Consider the following 20,500-nt stretch of genomic DNA (forward strand, 5'->3'; position numbering starts at 1 on the left):
TTTATTTTTACAGGAATCTGGTTTTTGGAATATGTTCTGCAAACAGTGGCCAAGTCTACAGTAACCTTACAAAATTAGTTTGGTCATGATTTACCCAAGAAGCAGAGAAACACTGAAATTATAAGTGTATCATTTAGCAACTTAGAACTTTGATTTTTATTGCACTTAAACTTAAACCCAGGCAGTTCCCTGATATTGGAAAGAAAGTCTGGCCTATTAGCTTCTACATATTTCATTTGGAAAAAAAATTGCTGAAACTGTAAATCCAATCTTTCATTCCCTGCGGACCAAAAATCTCATAGGGAGCTTTGTGTATGAACTGTTGGATCAGACCGCTGGAGAGAAAAGTCCCTTGTTAGACTGAGAATTCACTTGGCAGCATATGCCGTGGTAATGTATATACTTTAAACTAAACCTTTGCCATCTGTTCTGCGGTAATTACAGATGCAGTATTCACATGATGCACAGCTGCATTATAGAAAGGAGAGAAACAAGTGGATGTATTTGTTCCTTAAGCATATGTGTTATGTTTCTTTCTGATTGGAGGCACCAGTAAAAGATTCCGTAAGTTAGTAAATGATCTGCTCATAGATGTCTTTTTGTTTTCTGAAAAGAGACCTAATTGAGGGAAACACTCATTTCTGTGCCATCATAAACGAACTAATGCTTGCAGTAATAAATAAGTTGAAGTCTTAGGCACTCCCTGTCTTCCTGTCTGGTGCTTCCAACAGTTGTAACTAAGTATGTGACTAATAATTACTGCAATATCCCAAATGCTAAAAGCTGATTAACAGGTGATAGAACGTTTTCTGTAGAACCTCATTATTCTACACTCTTACAACATAGCTTGGATGTGTTCACTTCCCAAGTACATTTATGCTCGTGGCGGTATAGGAAATAACAGGGTATGAAATAGAGATATCTGAGTAAGAGGTTTCTGAAAATATAGTTGGAATTCATTTGCTAGTTTTCAGTGGTTACTGGGGATTTAATTTTTCTATCCTCCTCTGTTTAAGTGTCGAAAAGAATGTTGATTCCGATTTGGTTTGTGTTATATTGTTATAATGCCATTATGCTTAGTCCATATTTTTGTCACCATATACCAGGATCATATCAAGTTTCAGGACCATCTGATAACAGCTTGAAGAAAAGAAAGAAGGGAAAAACCAGATTTTCTCTGAAGTCACACAATATTTCTTCCACAATTATGTTTGTTGTTCTGTATAGAAATATGTTATTTTTCCTATTTTCATTTCCTTTAGCCACATGTGTGGTCTGAAAAGCTTTTTTTTTTTCCTTATAGGGATTGTCTTTCAATTCTATTAAGAAAATAAAAATCACAATAGGAGTCTAACAACCAAGTTACACAAGATTGGTTTATTGTTTGAAGGAGGACTTAGACATTTAACTTATGAGATATGCAAGTAAAACAAATATATGTTCTTAGGGATTAGCAATTGCTTGTGTTATAAATGCAGCTGTCATCCTAAACCCAAAATATTTTAATTAGAATTAGATATTAGAAATAACTTTTAGTAGGGAATAATTTTTCACTTAAAGTCCTTTAATATATAAATACTTCAGATTTAGTAATGTATAATTATAAATAAAATATTTAAATTAATATAAAGGGAATTACATGCTGTTTATTCCTTGTTAAAGTGACTGATGTTGTATGTTTTCAAGATTTCATAGCTTGAAAACTTAATATTTTTTAAGGTTACAAACTTAAAATCTGTGACCAAGCTAGAGAAACTTTGAGTTAATGGGCTTTGGAGAGGGAAGGAGGATTATGAGTGATTTGCAGAGGCTGGTTTAGAGTGGCTGTATTTGCTCAGCCTAAGTTGTAGTGTTTATAACATACTTTTAACAGCTACTGTCTTCCTGACAGTTGCATCATGACATGAATACGGCCGCAGACATGCAAAAGTTCCTGTGCTTTTCTCTGTTCACATTTATACTCAGCTATTCTATGTATGCATATACTAATAAGTCTTCTTTATTATCAGATACCTTTTTAGCCTTTGTGCTTATTTGTATGAGTAAAAGCCCAATTTCCATAAGTATATAAAATAACTGGACATTCATATACACAATTAAATGTTGTTCTGTAGTCTGGCACTCTATGACAGCATGATGAACCTCAACTATACTGATGTGTTAGAAGACAGGAATAGGGACTAGGTCCATAGGACAACTGATGTAACGTGAAACCCTTACTCTTTAGATCACCAATTTAAACATAGAGCAGGTCATCAATGATCCAGCATGTCAATGTCTGTTCATTGACAGCACTTAATACTGAGGGAAAAAACATCGGGTACATCATATAGTTTTATCCAGGAGCTTACAGTGTAAACTAACATGGAGATTTATGCATTTGTGTGCAGTGACTGATTAAACTGAATTAGCTAAAAAAGTTACCGTCCTGCGACTTTGCCCCCTTTCCACAGTGTGACAATTTTTTTACTTATCTCAAGAAAAAGAACAGCTGAGTAGGGCATGTGCCAGCACCTTTGTAGCTGCACCGTGTAGGCACTGGCGTAGGTTTGCCTTGATACGCTGGGCTGTTGCTGCAGGGCAGGGTAAGCATCTAGGCTTTAAAGTCGTTAACTGTACAAGTTTATTCTGCTGCTACATGTGAGCAGATATCCTAACTCACCCTCTTGCTACCTGATCAAGGTCAAGGTTGAGTCATAAGGATAACGCAGAGGAGGTTAATACGCTCCATATGTTGTACCTGTCCTGCAATAAAAGATATCTATTAATGTCAGTCTGGAAGTAATTTTGCTTTACAGAGGGGATGAGGAGGAGAAATGCAAAGTTGGTGTTGGCTGAACTCTGTGGTATGTGGTAAAGGGGTGCACAGAAAATAGTAAAAATTAAAAAATAGCATTTCTATATAATAACAGCTTTCCCCCAAGGTTCAGAAAGGTGATATCTAACTTCTGAACTTTCCTTACATTTATTTAGTGTTACAAAAGTTCCAAGGACCAGCAGCCCCAGATGGAGCTGCTCCTGAATGACTGCAGTATCACGTACATTCCCAAAGACAGCAAAAAGAAGAAGCATGAGCTGAAAATCTCGCACCAAGGAGCGGATGCCCTGGTTCTGGCAGTACAGAGCAAAGAGCAGGCGGAACAGTGGCTAAAGGTAAGGGGGGATTTCTGACCAGGAGCTATTCCACTCACAAAGCACTTCCATTGCCTGCTCAGTTGCTGTTAAAAACTGGGATACAGACAGTAACATTCAGGCACATCCAGACCACTTAAATCCCATCTAATTTGGGACGGCAGAAATACAGACTTAATGTTCAGGCCTCGAAGCAACTCCTTGAGCAACCAGCAGCTCAGTATTACACAGCTGCTGCTGCTGCTGCTGCTGCTGCATGGGGTTTTCACTGCTAATTGCACAATAATCTGGTACTGAGAGCAGAGGTGGCAAATTCCCTTCCATTTTCATCTCCAGCTCATTTTCCAGAAAGCTTTGCTGTTTAGCACACACTGGTAGTGAGCTGAAGGTTCAGATTCCTTAAGGTGTAGGAGTCTGGCACCCAGGTTGGTTTTTGGAATGGTACATATGCATAACTGCCAGAGGCTACCCTGCAAAATTTGGGCATACCAACACCACAGTCACCTTTTAAAAAGAAGGATCTCTGAGGAGACACCTGTTTTAATTGCTCTGGATGGAGAAAAATCCTTCAGCTTCCTGAAGTCCATTCAAGTTTGCTAATCCTGGTTTAGCAGAATATCATCTGTTATGGTTTGTTCTGGGAATGCAGACTTCTGAGAAATGGGATTTTGTCATCTTCCACTCCTTTCTGTTCAGTGTCTGCAAATGTGGAAAATCCCAATGCAAGGGCTGCAGTTTTAGATCCTAATGAGATTACTAGTATTTATGTTGAACTTTGCCAGTCTCAAATGTGGAGGTCAGTGAAGTAGTGTGGGAAACTATCACTGCAGTTTCAGTAGCTTGTTTTAAGACCTTGAAATCCCGCCTTTTAAATGCATGTAAAAGTCTGAATGCATAAGACTCATCGGGCATTCTCCGTGCTGTGCTCTGACCTATCCTTATATGGTACTTATTTTTCTAAGAATAAATTGTATTTTTCCAAATACAATCGAATTAAACACATAGGAATTTCCTGATGGCAGATAGTTTTTCTGCAGAACAGGGAGACATAAAATGCAGCTTAAGAGGTATGAGTTCTGCTGTGGGCTAATTTACTAAATGGAAAAATAATTTGTAATCTCCTATTTTGTAATATTTGAATATACCTTTTGGGGGTTTGTGGTTTGTGTGTGTGTGTGTTTGGTTTTGACTGTGAGTTTGTGTCTTAGCTTAGAAAGTGCACTTTCTATTGTCTTTTTAATAGAAACTAATCACAGCCATGTGTTTTTCAGGCTTCTTCTAACATCAGTATCTTGTTTTAAGTTTTAAAATCTAGCACCATCCAAGTGTCCCACGAACTCACCTAGAGTTTCAAAAACACTGATTGGAATGAAAAGAAATTCATAAGTCATTTTCTTTTCCAAGGGAATTCCACTGTAATTAGATCATAGTAACTGCCCCATTATTTCCTGTGGTGTTCTAAACTTGGGTTTAGTGATGCTGAATTCATTGGCATTTATCAGACTTTCTTTCATAAAAATTGTTTTCTTTTTTCTTTTTTTTATTTTTTAAATTGTACATAGAGCATTCCCCACACAGGCAGACAGAGCAGTGCTAGATTTTTCCGTATCCCAGATGCATTGCTGCTACTTTATTTAAAAAAAAAAAAAAAGAAAAGATTTTGTACAGTTGCATGTTAATGAAATTGTGTGCGCAGAGGGTGAATGGCCAGACAGAATGTTATCTGCAAAGTCTTTGGAGACAGTCTGACAGCACTTTATTTAGTTCCTTCATGCTGAAAAGCTGTCTATTAATAAAACTCTTTCAAGTACATGGCAATGCTACTGTACGCTCAACTTTCAAGTCCTCAGCACTGCTGCAGCACTCTCTGCTCTGTACAGTAGAAATTGCCTGTCCAACAGCTAACCAAACATGGTCTGTGCAGCTCTTGCAACAGCTCCAGTGTTTTCAAGAGGAAGTATACCTTTTTGAGATAAAAGCATTGGGTTTTGTATTTTTAAAAATGTATCAAAATTTAAGTTTGGGTTTTTTTATTATGAACATAATTATTTCTTGTCATTCAAGCCTTACTTAAAATGACCATCTGAAAATCATGTGTGGCTTTGTGTAGGAAGTTTCTATACTGAGAAAGAGATCACTGCTTTGTCTTGGGAGAAGCAGTTTGAGCTTTCCCTGCCTGTCACTCAGAGGGGCAAGGTTGCCCCCAGCTCTGTCACCTACGTGTGATTTCTCTAGTTAATAAAATGGGCAGATTGAGAGACTGACAATGAGAAAGGTCTCTGTAACCACATTTTTGTAATAGTAACATACCTTCTCTGTCAAAGATACTGTACCAATACATGCCAGTGGAGCCAGGTTATCACTCAGGAACAACAGGTTCTCATGAACTCACACATAAGTGTCAAATTAAAGCTTTGGAGGCCAGATGGCTTTGGAGGCCAGATTTTCCCATGAAAGCTAAACCAGATGATTTTTTTTAAAGTCAGATGTAATCAGTATAAAATACATTTACTTAAACAAATAATTTTAAAATATCTATTGGAGGACAAGTGTGAAATAAATGCAGAATATTTTAGACCTTTTTTGTAAAGATGACACCAAAAAACCCCAGCTGATAAACTTAGTGCAAATTGAAGTCTAGACTTGAAACCACAAAGGGAGTTTCAGGTTTACCAGCTAAGAAATGCTTGATGAAAAAAAGATAGCTGATGTCACCAGAGAGCCTGTCAAGCTTTCAGAGCAAGGAGCGTAACTAGTATAAATTCAGGCTAGAGCTGAGATCATAGCAGTAATATGGTGTGCAACATCAAGTGGTGGAATTTTCCAGACTTGAGTCCTAAAATGTTCCCACAAAAATGTACATGAAAAAATGCGTGCAGTTACACACTCAGACCCAAACATGAGCTTTTTCCATGCGCGCTTGAGTGTATGTGCGCTTTTGTGCATTTGTGGTCAAGGTCTTAAATCTGCCTGTTTGTCTCAGCACATCCAACGGACTGGTTGAAACTACATTTATTTGTCAGCATCTCTGGGTAATGCTACATTAAAAATAAAAGGACTACTAAGGACATGACATTACAAGAAGATGCTTGTTTAGTGGCTTCATTCATACAGATGAATGTGTTCTGTGTGCAGGATCTTCAGACTAGGCCACAGAAAACTTCTTTTAATATTAAAAATACATGGATGCCAAATAAATTAAGTTCTGAAGTAGCTTCTTTTAGAGGACGGGCAGAAGAAGGAAAGGGTCATGGTGTCTGGTCCCAAGGCCTTATCTTCCTCTTAGCATTGCCTCCTGCAAAAATGTATTTCTGATGTATCATGCATGAGAGGTAATCTATCATTTTGGAGTACTGGCCTTGATTTTCATTTTTCCCTAACATTAAGCACCCTTTGTTAACTTTTATTCACTTTACAGTGTGCAGCCATTTTGGAGCAATCTCTTCAGTTGAGGGTCTGTAATTGAGCAGTGAATCTTTCAGGCATAAGTAGACATTTCTGCATCTAGCATTTTGACAATGTTCAGTCAGTTCTGAACTTGTTGTATAAGAGGGATTTTTTGCCCTGAAGAGAGAAGAAAATCAAGGTTGTGACTGTATCCAAAGACCCTGCAGCACTCCTCGTAGGGCTGTTAATCTGGTTTTCCTGCCCACTTTCCATCTCTGATAACTGCATGTTGTCTCTCGTAAAAGTCTTTGAAAACATCTGTTTTTTTCACTGCCCTGAGCTTAGTGAGGGGAGTCAAGTAACTTCTGGGCTCTGCTCTTAATGTGGACTGAGTTTTACTGAAGAATGAACTACTGACAGAGCTCTTCTTTTACCAGTTTAAATCCACACAAGACTGAGCTTGTAACTGTAAACATTGTGTGGCTGGTTTTACTTTCTATGGGAATTTCCAGCTAGAGATCTCAAAACACTTCAAACATTACTTTCTTGGCTTAAGTAATGTTCTCCAAAGAGGTTATTATCTCCATTTTGTAGCTGAGTAGAGTCAAGTGCAGAATGATCATGCCTTAAAACTGACTGGAAAAAGTGCGTTTGGGGATGCATACTCGGTACAAGTGATTTCCATACAGTGTTTGTTAGTTTATAAGTAACTTCAGGACCATACTGTGTCCCAAGACAGTCAGGCTGGGTTCTTTCTCCACTGCACATCATCACCAGCAGTGAAGGCACTGCAAACTAAATTAAACCTCCCAGGACTTACAACCCTATTGTCTCAAAGAGGTGGTTTTAGATACCTTGGTACAAAGCACGGCAAGGTCAGTATGTTTGCATAAGAACTCTTTAGGGCATGATCTGGAGATGCAACAGACTGAGCTGCGTGTGAGGGCTTTGACCAGCCTGCAGGACTGCTGCCAGCCTGCTTTGACAGAGCCGGAGGACCCCATCCTGGCTGTGAACCAGAGCGTGTTTGTGTGACCAGCACCATGGAAAACAATACATTACTTAAAAAAAGCAGATGCACGTGTAAATTTAAAAAAAAAACAACACCACCATATTTGCTTGTTTTCTCAGGGATAAGTTTTCTTTAAGTTCCTGGCTAAAATCATAAATGCAAGCTGTAGCAAATCTCAGAGCAGAACCCAGGAGGGCTGAGACTTGATGCCTTGCTTTCACCACAGGATAGTATTCCTCCTCTCTCCTACTCGCAGCTTTGGATGGAAAATTATTTAAATCATACCTAGCTCAGATTTACGGCCTAAAGTGCGGTCTGCATCTCTGCACCGCCTGGGCTGGGAGTGCAGCTCCCCTTGCACGGGGTACCTCTGCCCTTGCAGCAGCAATGCCTCCAGCTGCCCTCCCAGCCACCCAGCACCTCCTTCCCTGGGCTCTGCCCCATCCAGTGGCCATATATGGCAATAGACTTCATGGTAATAATGCAGTAGAAAGGATACAGGGGTTGTCTTGGTTAAATGTGTCAGAAAAGTATTTTTAAGGGGATATACAGGCACTAAAGATAGGCTTGCTGGCTGCTAGTCTGCTAGAATCTCATCCCCACTTTGCTCAGACAAACAGCAATAGAGGCAGAAAGATTAATCTTTTCAGGCTAGGCGATGTTTGCGAATGATGTTTTCCAGTACAGAAGATAAAGGGGGTTTCTTTTTGAGACTTAAAGCATAGGCTATGATGTGAATAATTTCTGCTTTTCCTCTAATTTATCTGGGTAAACGCCTTGGGGCCTTTCTTCTCTGCAAAATGCTAAGAGCATTTTGGTGCTCTCTTAAGGAGGAGGAGATTGATGCTAATGTATGTAGTGCGTAAGGGTCCAAAAGAGAGAGAAAATGAGAATTTAGTCATGCCAAAATGACGAAAAGTCTCAGAAAGTCAGTACTCCTCCAGCACTGAAAAAGGAGTATGAGAAATACTGAGTTACATCTGGGGCCAAACTCTTTTCCCTCTGCTGTGTTGTGCATAAGCAGATTCCAGCTTTACCATATTCCTATCTTCAGACTTAAGCAGCAGAGACAAGAGGTGGGGGATCTAGCCCATCCCATTTCTAGCAATTCCTGTATTTGTGAAACACGTGGGTAGATGGGTATGAGGGGGTGGGTTGGCTGGATAGATTTCTAGCCTGGTTACATACAGAAGTGAAGCAAATGTGCAGTCAGGCCGTCAGCTTTCTCCCTAATCACTTTTGAACTCGTTCATACGAAAAGTGTGATCTTCTCCTGGGACTTTCATGAAAGCATGAGGCGAGATGCTGTAATCACATCCCCGTGGTGAGCACAGCCTGTAGCCTGAACTCGTCCCATGGTATCCACCAGGAGAGAGGTCTGCAAGCTCCAGTGCAGGAAAACTCAGTCTTATTCCTTATCGGGTCCCAAAGAGATCAAGTACAAGGAACCAGCTACAAATTTAGTACTTTAACTCAGAATTTGTTGGATTTCTGTGTGGCAGGGTCTGGCTGGCAAGCAGCTGGCTTTCTGCTTTTACTGCATAGCCTATGCTTTTTATCTGAAGCCTGCATCTTTGAAGGTAGCTGGAAAAATCTAATTTGATTATTCTGACTTTGCGTGTAGGGTAAGTATTTTGCCTCCAGTCATCACGTGTCATTTAAAATAAGATATAATAACTATAGAAATTTGTAGGTGACAGCAGGTATGAAGGTTTTATAGTAAGTGTTAGGGCTTGTGTAGTAAGATAGTTTTAAAGAGAGAAATACTCCAGACACACCACGTGGCAGAAATTCCACCCATCAGTCAATGGCTTGGGGCAGGGAATCTTTCCAGCTTTGTACCTGCAAATATTTCCCCTCTGTTCCTCATGTCACTGCAGTCAATGCGATACACTGGTGTATATCCCGATCCAGCTGGGGATTCAAGACCTTTCTATGACATAAATAAGGAATAATAATATAGTTCAGGCTGCACAAGGTTTTTCCAGGTCTGCATTTGAAAGAGGCAGTTCTGAAGTCTACTAATTGTAATATTGTAATGGTAATTGTGGTGTTTAAAATTCTTGCAATGGAATAACAGAAGATTCTTTTAAATGTCTTTAGTTTTGAGGCTATCCAAAGAAATGAGAGGTCTTCAGTTTTCTGATTACATTTGCTTATATATTTTAAATATTTGAATACATAGTCTGTTTATGATCTCAGTTTTATTTTCCTGGCGGATCACCCTGTGTGTGTGTATATGTAATGTACAAAAGCATTTGTGATGAGAAAAAGAGCATGATTTCCCTTTCTAATGTGTGGGAAAACTTAAACTATTCATGGAGTATGTGCCATTACAAAGTATTCTCAGTACAGCCTTCCAGATTATGCCATTCTATTAAAAATAACGCATTTGGGGATTCCTTTTATTTGCTTTCTAGTTTTGGAGCCATTGAGATACATTAATTCATATTTTCACACATTTAATTGCAATGGATTTTGCAAAGTTTGCTGATCTCCTTTCCCCACCCTCACTCACAACTATTTTTTAATGAAAATAGCGATCTTTTGTTTTCATATGACTCCAGGAGACTCCATAGAAAAAATTGACAAAAATGCCGAGTCTTGTGATTGAAATTATGCAAGTTGGCAGCACTGGTGGAATGTTTTATCCTTAAAATTTTGAGTTAAAGCTATAAGCATGTGAAAACCACATTTATAATGGTGGCTGTCTGCAAACGTAATTATAGAGAGTGCATCCAGGCAACCATTATATATTAAAGGTATTTCATCCTGGTGAGCTGTGGAAATACGAGTTTTATGCTGTGCATCAAACACAATTATATTGCACACAGAAGGTGATGAGCAAGTCTTTGCCAGTGAACCCCTTGAACCCAAATGAAGTGTTGGATCCTTGAATACACATTTACTTCAGATCTTGCCATGAACTTCCATTTGATAGTGTGTCATTTTTTTAATCAAAATTTAATTACAACCCAATTAAACACTTTAGCTTCTCCTTAAATATGTGAGGTATGATAAGAACCGGATTTACTTGAGTGCATGACTTTGCACATACTATTCATTTAGTGCTGCCAAATCATTTCCCTCTGTTCTGTCTGTAACTCCCATTACTATCTGCCTTTGCCAAAATTAACTAACTGTGTGGTGTGAGCAGATGCTGAAAACATGAGCCATTGAATCAGGGTCATGCAGGAGACAGAAATGAATGTTCCCAGAAACTGTACGGTCACATTTCTCTAGGAAGAAAACAGCAGTGTATTTACATCATACTGAGGACCAGCAATTGAAAATAAAACAACACCCATAAAAAGAATTCTTATGATTTTGGGGAATTTAGGGCTACGTTTAACTCTGAGGTGCAAATGCTCTGCAAAAGTTACACCTAAATTTTATGTTACAAAGGATGCCAGGTGCCATGAAATACTGTGCTTATGTTTCTGGGGCAAGATACAGGGAAGTTCAGTCAAGAAAGGATGCTGAAATGTTTTAAGATACTAGCTCAGAAATAAAAGTGTAGGTTCATTTCCCTGCTCTGCTCAGGTTTTTTTATGTGACATTGAGTGAGTGATTTAATCTTTCTTTTTTTCCTGAGTTCTCCATCTGTAAAATGGGGCTGGTGCTCTTTCTTTCTTTCTGGCATATAGTGCCTGTAATTTATGATGTGCTCATGAGTTGTAGCAATAGGGTCTTTGTAAGCCCATAAACATTTGATTTGTTTAGCTTCACCGTTAAAGGGAACTTCAATGCTGTGAAAGGACTGTTTGGTGCCATCTCTAGCTCTTTAATGGTTTCCACATCAAAATTGTTCAGTTCAAAACTGAAAAGATGTTGTTTCCTGTTTTGTTTTTCCTCGCCTTTAAAGAAATCTGGATTTTGACAGTTAACTAATTGCTGTTTTCCCTGGAACTGGGAGTTCTCAGGCCAGATCTTCCTCTCTGCCAGCCAGGCTTGCTGTAAACAGTGTGAAGGGAGGAGCTGGATATGTAAGCATGTACATGTACATGGAAAGGGGAAAGTTTGCATGTCTAGCAGTAATGCTTGCAGCAGAGTAGGATCCCTTTCTTCTTAGCCCGCTTGGCTCTGCTGTCCTTGCATGGCTGCATGGCTGTAATCAGAGGTGTGGAGCTCAGCACCCCCCTCGGCATGACTCTGGATGGAGAGTTGGGACCTCTTCTCATCAGCACAAGCAATTTCAGACTGATAATGGGCTGGTGGTAACCTCACGAGAGATAAAAAACTTAATTATGCCCATAGGGAATCATCAAATGTCTTTACTCATCACATATTTTTACATTTATATAGTTTCAGGTTTTGAAGTTCTTCAAGTTCTATCAAAATCTCAGTGAATTAAGTTCTGGATTTTTCTTTAACTTTTTAAAAGCAGACGTAATGCCATTCCCATTTCCAAGAACACATTTACAATTACTTTGACCTATACCTTTATGTCAATGTGCAAGTATAATACAAAAATGCCACAAAATACCACTGCGCAGTATTAACTGTAAGTTGATCAGCACTTCATTAGTTCTCCAACAGCAAAAAAAGAGCAGCTGGGTAGTGTATTATGCAAAACTCTTGTCCTTTGACATGCGGGACCTTGGATCTAATCCCACTTTTTCATCATCATAATGAAATTAATTTGGTGGTGTCAGCTGAGTTCGTATTGCAAAACTAGCACATGGAAATCAGCAGCGCTGTTGGTTTCTTTACTCAGGAGAGCCTTGGAGCTTAGCTTGTCTAGAAGCTGAAACCTTCCACCTCTAGGCATTATGTCTCCTCCAGGTTGTACATGAAATGACTGAGGGAGGCAGTGTGGAGAAGTTGGTGTAGTGGCAGCCTGCCTGACACCTGCCAGCCTAGGAAATGTCTGCGGGATTCTCCTTCCCGTCTCCCTTCACATTCATATATAATTACTCTGATTTGTATTTTATGAAAAATGTATAAATTTTGCCTTGTCTCCTAAGGTTATAAAAGATGTGTGCAGCAACTGTATGGGAGCGGTAGACTCCGATGGGCCATTGTCTAGTTCTCCAGTACACAAGACAGAGCTGGAAAAGGTAAAGTTATCAAAATGTTGAATGCAAAATTCCTTGTGATTACTTATTATAGAGGCACTGCTAGGCACTGCATGGTTTAGGGGATGTTCAGACCACAAAGCTGAAATTCAATTTAGGTTCTGGATTTCATGTATTAACTTTTTCATGTTAGACCATTTTCTGGGGCAATCTTCAGTAACTATTTGCTGACTCATGCTACTGTTTTAGACTATTAGCCCCTGTGTCGTTTTTGTTTGTTTGGATAGGTGCACACATCCTACAGAATTAAGACTTCTGCCATGTCTATTCATTTGGTCACGAACAACCAGCAGACTGGCTTGTATCCATTAGCAGCTTCTCGTTAGCCATTGAGGGTGAAGACTAAGCAGGTCTGATACGCCTGCTGTGATTCAGAGAGGCTCTCCATCAAGTGCAAAGAGCAAGCAGGGATGTGACCCTCAGGGAAGAACAGCTGAAGATTATACAAAAGTTTTAAGGGGAAGTCTTTTATTTTTGAGAACTAAGTTCTTGAAGAGCTCCATGGGCATTCTGAGGTCACTGTTTTGGCAGACCCTTTCAAGCATTCGTGCCTCAACACAGAAACTTGGCTATTCACTGTGGTTGTCTCTGCTGCCTTGACTCAGCAGGATATGAGAGCAAGAATTAGAAAGAAGAACAACCCTGCAGTGAACGATTAGTACATTACCAGCACTGATTTAAGCCCCTGCTCTGTTAAGGCATCCATGTGAGCAGAACCCTCTGCATAAAGGACTCTGCTTAAAAGTCCCACTGACAAAGGTTTCGTCACCAAATTCCCGATGGCAAGTTCTACCCACATGGTGGGAGGATGCTACAGTCAGTAGTGTTACATTGCATTGCACCTGGGATAGTAAGAGCAAAGCATGTTCCCTAACAGCTCAGACCTCCTGATTTCACAAGGCAAAAGCTGTTGTGTTTGCATGCTTGCACACACCTGCAGAGTATTAGCAAAGTAACTGAAAGTGTCATAAACCAGTTGTTTTCTAAAATGCATGCCATGAAAAAGGGTAGCAAAACTTCTCGTTCGTTTCTTTTTGTGATAATCTGTACATCTTCTTCATGGCTTCACCACTCGTGAGTAATGTGGTTACCAAAACTGTGCCAGCATAAGCTCTTTACCACGTCATCCTATATCTCATACGCAACCATTACAGAATAATCGGTGCTAAAAATTTATTTCAAAAGCCTCTTTTTTGCAGATATTGAAAGTACTGAAGCACCATGTAGGAATGCACTATTTTCTGATAAGTTGTAATTGTAAATGCATACGTGAAGCAGTTTTTAAATAAATAATTTTAAAATTATTCTTAACTGATCCATGTAATTGTTCATTGCTTAGAAGATTAATAAACAGCAACATTTAGAGTCTAGAAATTAATTAAAAAATATATTGTGTAATAAGAGATATTATGATTATTTCACTGTTTTGACTGTACTTTCAAATATAGACCTATTTTGTGGTTTCTGTGCTTTTCTAAAGCCTATATGGCAATATAAAAAACCCCTCTAAACCTGAATTTTTTACTATCTTCTATTTGTCTTCCAAGTGGATGAGAGCTTGAAATGTGTTTTATTTCACAGTAAGCGTACTTTTAAATTAACTCATGACACTTCATTTGGTGAAGGTGCCAATACGGTATGTCAGCTAATCTCTTTGTCCCTGCAGAAGTTGTCATCTGAGAGGCCAAGCTCCGATGGGGAGGGTGCTGTGGAAAATGGCATCACTACTGTGTGCAATGGGAAAGAACAAGGTACGTCTCAGATCCAGAGGTGCCTGGTGTAAATAATATGTGCATATAGGGAGCGACAGGTAGTGAAATACCTGGCTTTTGTCTTTTAAAAATAGGCAGTAAAGTTTGTGAGTATTTTTATTAGGATTCAATTTAACTTGACAGCTGAATTATGTCAAGAGTGAAAAAATTTTTGCAGTAACAGAAGGATTTGATGTTGTCATGCAGGTAAAATCAATATAATTACTATAAGGCAAAAGAATATCAAAATTTTGACTTGGCCTTTTGTGTGTTCAAAAGTAGAGTTTTTTAGAGCTTGGGCAACCACTATAGGCAACTAACCGTTGCTTTTAGTAACTGTAACTGTATAGTGGCAACATAAATAGGGGGTGTATAGCTTCTAAGCAAAAAAGCTATCATTGAATACTAGAAGGAAATAATAATGAGTATTTTATATATGTATGTATGTATACACATATATAAACAGTTTATATATGTGTATGTATACACAGATGCATAGATATATAAACTATTATGTATGATTATTTACATTAACATACTAAAATGTATATAATAACGTAATACCAGTGGGTTTGTGAGTGTATATGTATATAATTTTACATATGCTACTGTGGAGCCATGCATGTTTTGTAGTCCTTATAATCTGAGGCACATCCCAAACCCAGAGGGAATTTTGTCTGAGTTATATCTAAAAAAACCTCAACCCCTATGCTCTCTTCCCCACCCCCTCTCTGCTCCCCAAAGCAGAGGAAATTCTATGACTTTGTTAACTTGCCATATAGCAATGGTATCATTTCGATAAGGCATTTTTCTGCAGCTGTCAAGCTGAAGGGTAACGTGAGCTGCAGTGAGCACAATGTCAATACTGGCCCTGGTGCCAGCGCTGTCTCGCCTTTTGACTCATTTCCTTTATCTTCTCCCTGGGTCGTTTTCCAACATTTCCTGACTATACAGATCTCTGACATACCCAACAGTATAGAACGTCAGGTTTTGTGGTTTCTAGAACTTGTCATACATGGTTAGATTTCACCCTATAAAATCTTCTCCTAAGCTTTCAAAAAGCGCACTACGGTTTTAGCCTCTGAAATCTGCTGAGAAACATCTGTGACCCAATAGCTGTGTTGTCCATGATGTCCAAAAGTGCCTGGTGGCTCAGGTGCCCCACAAGAGGCATGCTGATGGAGCATGTGCTGCTGGAAAACCAGCCCGGCTTAGATGTCTCAAGGAGGGTAATTAAAAATACCAGTTGCTTTTGAAAATTGTGACCTTCAATATGTAGTAATAAAAATAATAGGCAGTAATGACTGCAAGGAGATTAAAACATCGCTGGCATCATTTTAAGTGGTTCTGGATGAAGTTACACTATTTTTTTAAACAATGGATAGGAAACGCTTAAGGGAGTATGTGGGAAGGGACACTCCGGAGAGCGGTCATCTCCAGCCGGCACCCATCAGCCAGCCTCTGCTCCGCTCTTAACCAGCTGCTCATTTTGCTGTGGGGAAGGAATTGAGAAGAAAAGGCTTTTGTGACAAAAATCACTGGCAGCCAGGCAATCAGTATATTCTTTAGACTCGAAAAGATTAGGTCATGAAGGACTTATTTCTGCTGCCTCTCAGTTCTGCAGGAAAATAAAACAGCAGTGTTAAGGGAAGATAGGACAGAAAAACAAAAAAGCACTGAAATGGGCTTATTCCACTGTCTGTTCGTGCTCCTGAGAATGGTTCCTTTGGGCTTCTGTCTCAGAGAGATGAGTTTTTCTCAATCTCTGGCTTTTTTCAATGCTGTTCATCTCCTCCCCACTCAACAGCCACAGCCGGTCATCGGCTGCCGCTGCGTGGGCTGGAAACCTGCCTGCAGGCAGGTGCTGCCTTCGGGTCTTCCCAAAGCAGGTGACACGAGCAGATGGGACGGGTGGCCCTCCTCCCTCGAACACGGGAGCTCGTTGCATGTTTAGAGAGCACAGTGTAAGTTGTGAACACCCTTCCCTTAGGAAGAGAGAGTGACACCTTTGCTTGCACACGCACGTTGCTGTATTGGAGTTTGCAGGTGAACAGCTATCTGTGCCTGAAAAGCTGCCTTTCCCCCTCAGCACCGAATGCAGCAGGTGACAGATTTGTACAGTTTTGGCTACAGATACAATTTCTAAATAATGTTCCATGATTCCTAACAATTAAACTAAATATGATAAATTATCCCATTGTGAGTCCCAAACTGCTTCTCTATTTTCCGTGCATTCTTCTTCCCAGTTCATCAGTTCATACAGTCATTTCTCATATGAACATTTTGTCCTTTTTTCCTCAGTTTACACAAGTCCATAACCACTAAATGTTCCCTGTTGCAAAGGGAATTGATATGTCGGGGATAAAGTTACAGCAGCTCAATCAGTAACCATCCTACATGTATTTTTCATCAAAATCATGTATCAGGGCAAGTTGGTGGATATTTTTGCTGCCCTTTCAGTTAGCAGAGAGACTTGCTCTCTGTTGATGGAATCCGAATTAGGCCACTGAATGCAATTTCTGGAAGTTCATTTCATTTGTTCTGTTTTGCAAATAAAAGGTCTTTTTTTCTGATTCTGTTTAATCTTAGAAACGTATTTTTTTAATTTGTTAGGGTTTTAGTCAGGTAGGCACTTTTAAAAGTTATATCCATAGTCCTTGCCATGTTACGTTCAGCAGCTCACCATGCCTCAGTGCACAGAGCCGTAATATTACTAGTATTGTATTAAGTTAATGGAAGCATAGACTGGATGGTAGCAAAATACCTCTTTTCAGCAGAGCTTTTTCTTTCCAAGCCCTCATGATCACAAAAAGTGCCAACTTCTAACCATTGAATGCTTACACTGATCCCACTAATTTAATTGTTAGTAGTTAATTTGTAAGTCTTGTCTTTCTAAAAGGTCCTTTGTGATAAGATACCTTAACCTAATTGTTGAAGTATTTTAAGGTAAATGTTTAGGAACAAGGAAGGATCATCTGGCTGGATTTTTATTTTTGTGTATATGAGCTAAATTTATATGCAGGTACCTCAGTCATACTGATAAATTAGATTATGACTGCTGTGGAAAGAGACTTTCAGCTTGATTAGATTAAATTAAATTAGAAGCTTGATTTTTGTTGTTCTTATTGTTCTGAATGCCATGATTTTTATAGCACAGAGGTTATTTATAGGCATCTGCATTAGAGAGGGCATGTAATGTTTATCTCATTGCAGTCTGCGACTTTTGTACAAATGTTCATTTTGCACAGGACTGATTGTCTGAACTACTGTTTTTATTCAGGTTATCTCTATTCATTGGTTAATTTAAACACACTAAAGTACACACTTTTGCTTTCTTAATAGTGAAGAGGAAAAAAAGTTCAAAATCAGAAGCCAAGGGCACTGTGACTAAAGTAACCGGGAAAAAAATAACGAAGATCATTGGTTTAGGAAAGAAAAAGCCATCAACAGATGAACAGACCTCATCAGCTGAAGAAGATGTTCCAACATGTGGTAAGTGATTTTTCTCCTTAAGTCTTAAATGCACATTGCAACTAAAACTATAAAATTCTAGCCTAGAAATTCCTCTAAAATTGCTTTTACTGCTATAATTCTTCCCCCAACATCAGAAGGATGCACTCAGACTGAAAGAGGAGTAGAGTAATCAAGAACTTATAATTTGAAAAGAGGCTAGAAAAACTTGACTTTTTAAATAAAACGGTAGCACAGGCTCAGAAGGAATATCATTGCTCTTTGCAAAGGTGAGGGGGAAGAGAAGGGTGGACAAAAAGCAGAAACAAGCTGTTTTCAAATAAATGGATATAAAATGAATATAGGCTGGACTATGAAATAAATTTAGGCTAGGAGTTAGAAGAAGGTTCTTGGGAAGGGATCAAGTCCTTTATGATGGATTGTGGTGAGATTTTATTGGGATAGCAATGAAGACAGCAGTTGACTGGCCTCAGCCAAAGTGATTTGAGTTTAATTGTGGGTTCCTAAAGTGGTACACATTGGGCAAAACTTGAATGAAGTAACAAATTTCTAGTAAGCTATTTTAACTCCTAATGTTGATCACTCCATGTGACAGCTGAAGTGCTTGGCAGCACCAAGGAAGTATATAAAAGGCATGCAGAAAATGCTTATGTTTTGTATCTTAGCTGTTAATGTTTGCTCATAATTTAGTACTTTGTGCAATGTACGTAGCTGATGGCCTCACAGCTCTGGTATTTTAAAGCAGTGCAATGTATTTACATTCTCCTGTTTGCCATCTGGTGCTCCAGTATTAAGTAACACTTCCATACGTGAATAAGGTGGAACCAACCCTTCTTCCAGTCTCTTCCAAAAAAAACATTTCCATAGAAAGAAAGCTGTGAAGCAGTTGCATTGGATTCTGAATTTGGATTTGCCTTTTCCCCTTTAATTGACTAGGAAAACTTTCGGAAACCCAGAAATCTGTGATTAGGCAGCAGTTGGCAGAACTCATCAGTGCATAAAGTGTGATAGATGCTTGCCCAATGTGAGAGAAGCAGATCCATGGACCACCAGCGAGAACTTCACAGATCACAGGTGGCTCTCAAGCCACACTTTGGGAATCATTCACATAAGCAATCTTTGATTAAATAAGTGTGTGTATATATGCCTATACATCAGCTAAGTACAGATGTGATTTATCAACCAAAAGAACAGCTGGGAAAAGCTGTGTCCAGCCAGATGCATTGTCTGAAGCATCTGGCTTCCATAAAAGCTCAAACTTCCGGGGTCTCATGCTCCATTGATTATTCTGTATTATGTGAGACATTAACCACAGCTGTACAGTCTAATTCCTAGTATTTCTATCATTATTTCGGATACGGACATAAGTATAGCCATTACTATTGCCTGCATTTGGCTCTACTCAACACCACTTGCAGATTTTATAGAAAAATATATAAGTGTCTAGGCTTTGGTCATTGCAGGAAGTCTTTGCAGAAGGAGTTTCTCAGCACCAGAAATTTGGCTCAGTGCAGTGCCCTCTGGGAGGTTGCTCCATAGTTGAAGGCTTTTACACTTTAACAGGCTCTGCCTCCCATGAACAAAGGGAAAAGCTCAGCGGGGCTGCAGGGGACACCCAGCTAGAGTGGAAATGCAAAGCCACCTGCACTCGGAGTCACGGCAAAGCCCTTCCCTACAGCATCACTGGTCTTTGACCGCCTGGGCTAAGCTGAAGTGCTAATGCCCCAACTGGGAACACACTGAAGGCATTTTGGTCATGTCAACTGTTGAAGTTTTAAGTAGGGATATGTGGGAGGAAAAGCATGGGATCCTGCTTAGTTCAAGTGAAGTAGGAGGGTTTGGAAGAGCTTTTCTGAGAGGTGTGTTGGGAGCAGAGGGGGAAAAAAGTACTGTCTGAAAAAGAGGACTCTCACTCCAAAACAAGCCAGCTGGCTTGCACGTGAAGCGTTTTCCATTTCTAGGGATTATATTATAATGCACAGCTATACAGGGTTTTGTTACAGGAGGAGGGAGGAGAGCTGGAGTGTGTGATCATCACAACGAGCCAAAATCAGAGGATTGTGCACATCCTCCTTTTTTACGGCACCTTCCAAGATGTGTGCAATTCTGATCTGCTATATCCTGTTGGATCAAGCTTTGACATTGGAACCATAATGTTGGAAGGGAAACCCAGAAAAATTAATGATAAGTCATAGTTTTAATGAAAACCAAAAAGATGGCTATCCAACAGGATTAAATGAAAATCAGACCTGAGACAGAAGACAATTTTTTTACATAAATTCTGGCCTGTGCAAGGTATCATTTGTTTCCCTCTTCATAGCCTGTTTGGAAGCAGCAACATGCTGAATTCATGTCCTGTTCATAATGCGGAAGCAAAACTCAGAGATCTTTTTTTTTTTTTCATTCCCAAACTAAATAAGGCAGGAAAATTGGGCATTGTCTTGATTTTAAGGTTTGAGTCCGGACTGATTTTTCCTATGGGACAGAGAAGGAAAAACACAGAACACTGCCCATTTAATGATATTATATGCCTAGACACTGTATCCAATATAGAGCATGATAAGAAAAGCAGGGTTTTTTAAAAGGCACTTTGTTCATGAAAATTTGATTTGTTGTAAGGGTACTGTATTATCCCTGGAAAAAAAAATCTTTGTTTAAACTTTTGTCTT

At 39.3% G+C, this 20,500-nt stretch overlaps 1 protein-coding gene across 6 annotated transcripts in view; it reads left to right on the forward strand.

The window, feature by feature from the left end:
* Nucleotides 1-20,500, forward strand: part of AFAP1 (actin filament associated protein 1) — a 122,111-nt gene that overhangs the window by 79,677 nt on the left and 21,934 nt on the right. For all 6 annotated transcript variants that reach the window (XM_072863257.1, XM_072863256.1, XM_072863259.1 and 3 more), the window contains exons 6-9: nucleotides 2,974-3,153; nucleotides 12,499-12,591; nucleotides 14,276-14,360; nucleotides 17,703-17,852. In XM_072863257.1, the coding sequence (XP_072719358.1) occupies nucleotides 2,974-3,153; nucleotides 12,499-12,591; nucleotides 14,276-14,360; nucleotides 17,703-17,852 (508 nt within the window). The remainder of the gene's footprint in view (nucleotides 1-2,973; nucleotides 3,154-12,498; nucleotides 12,592-14,275; nucleotides 14,361-17,702; nucleotides 17,853-20,500) is intronic.

Source organism: Ciconia boyciana, chromosome 5 (genome assembly GCF_034638445.1).
Source record: "Ciconia boyciana chromosome 5, ASM3463844v1, whole genome shotgun sequence".
NCBI lineage: Eukaryota > Metazoa > Chordata > Aves > Ciconiiformes > Ciconiidae > Ciconia > Ciconia boyciana.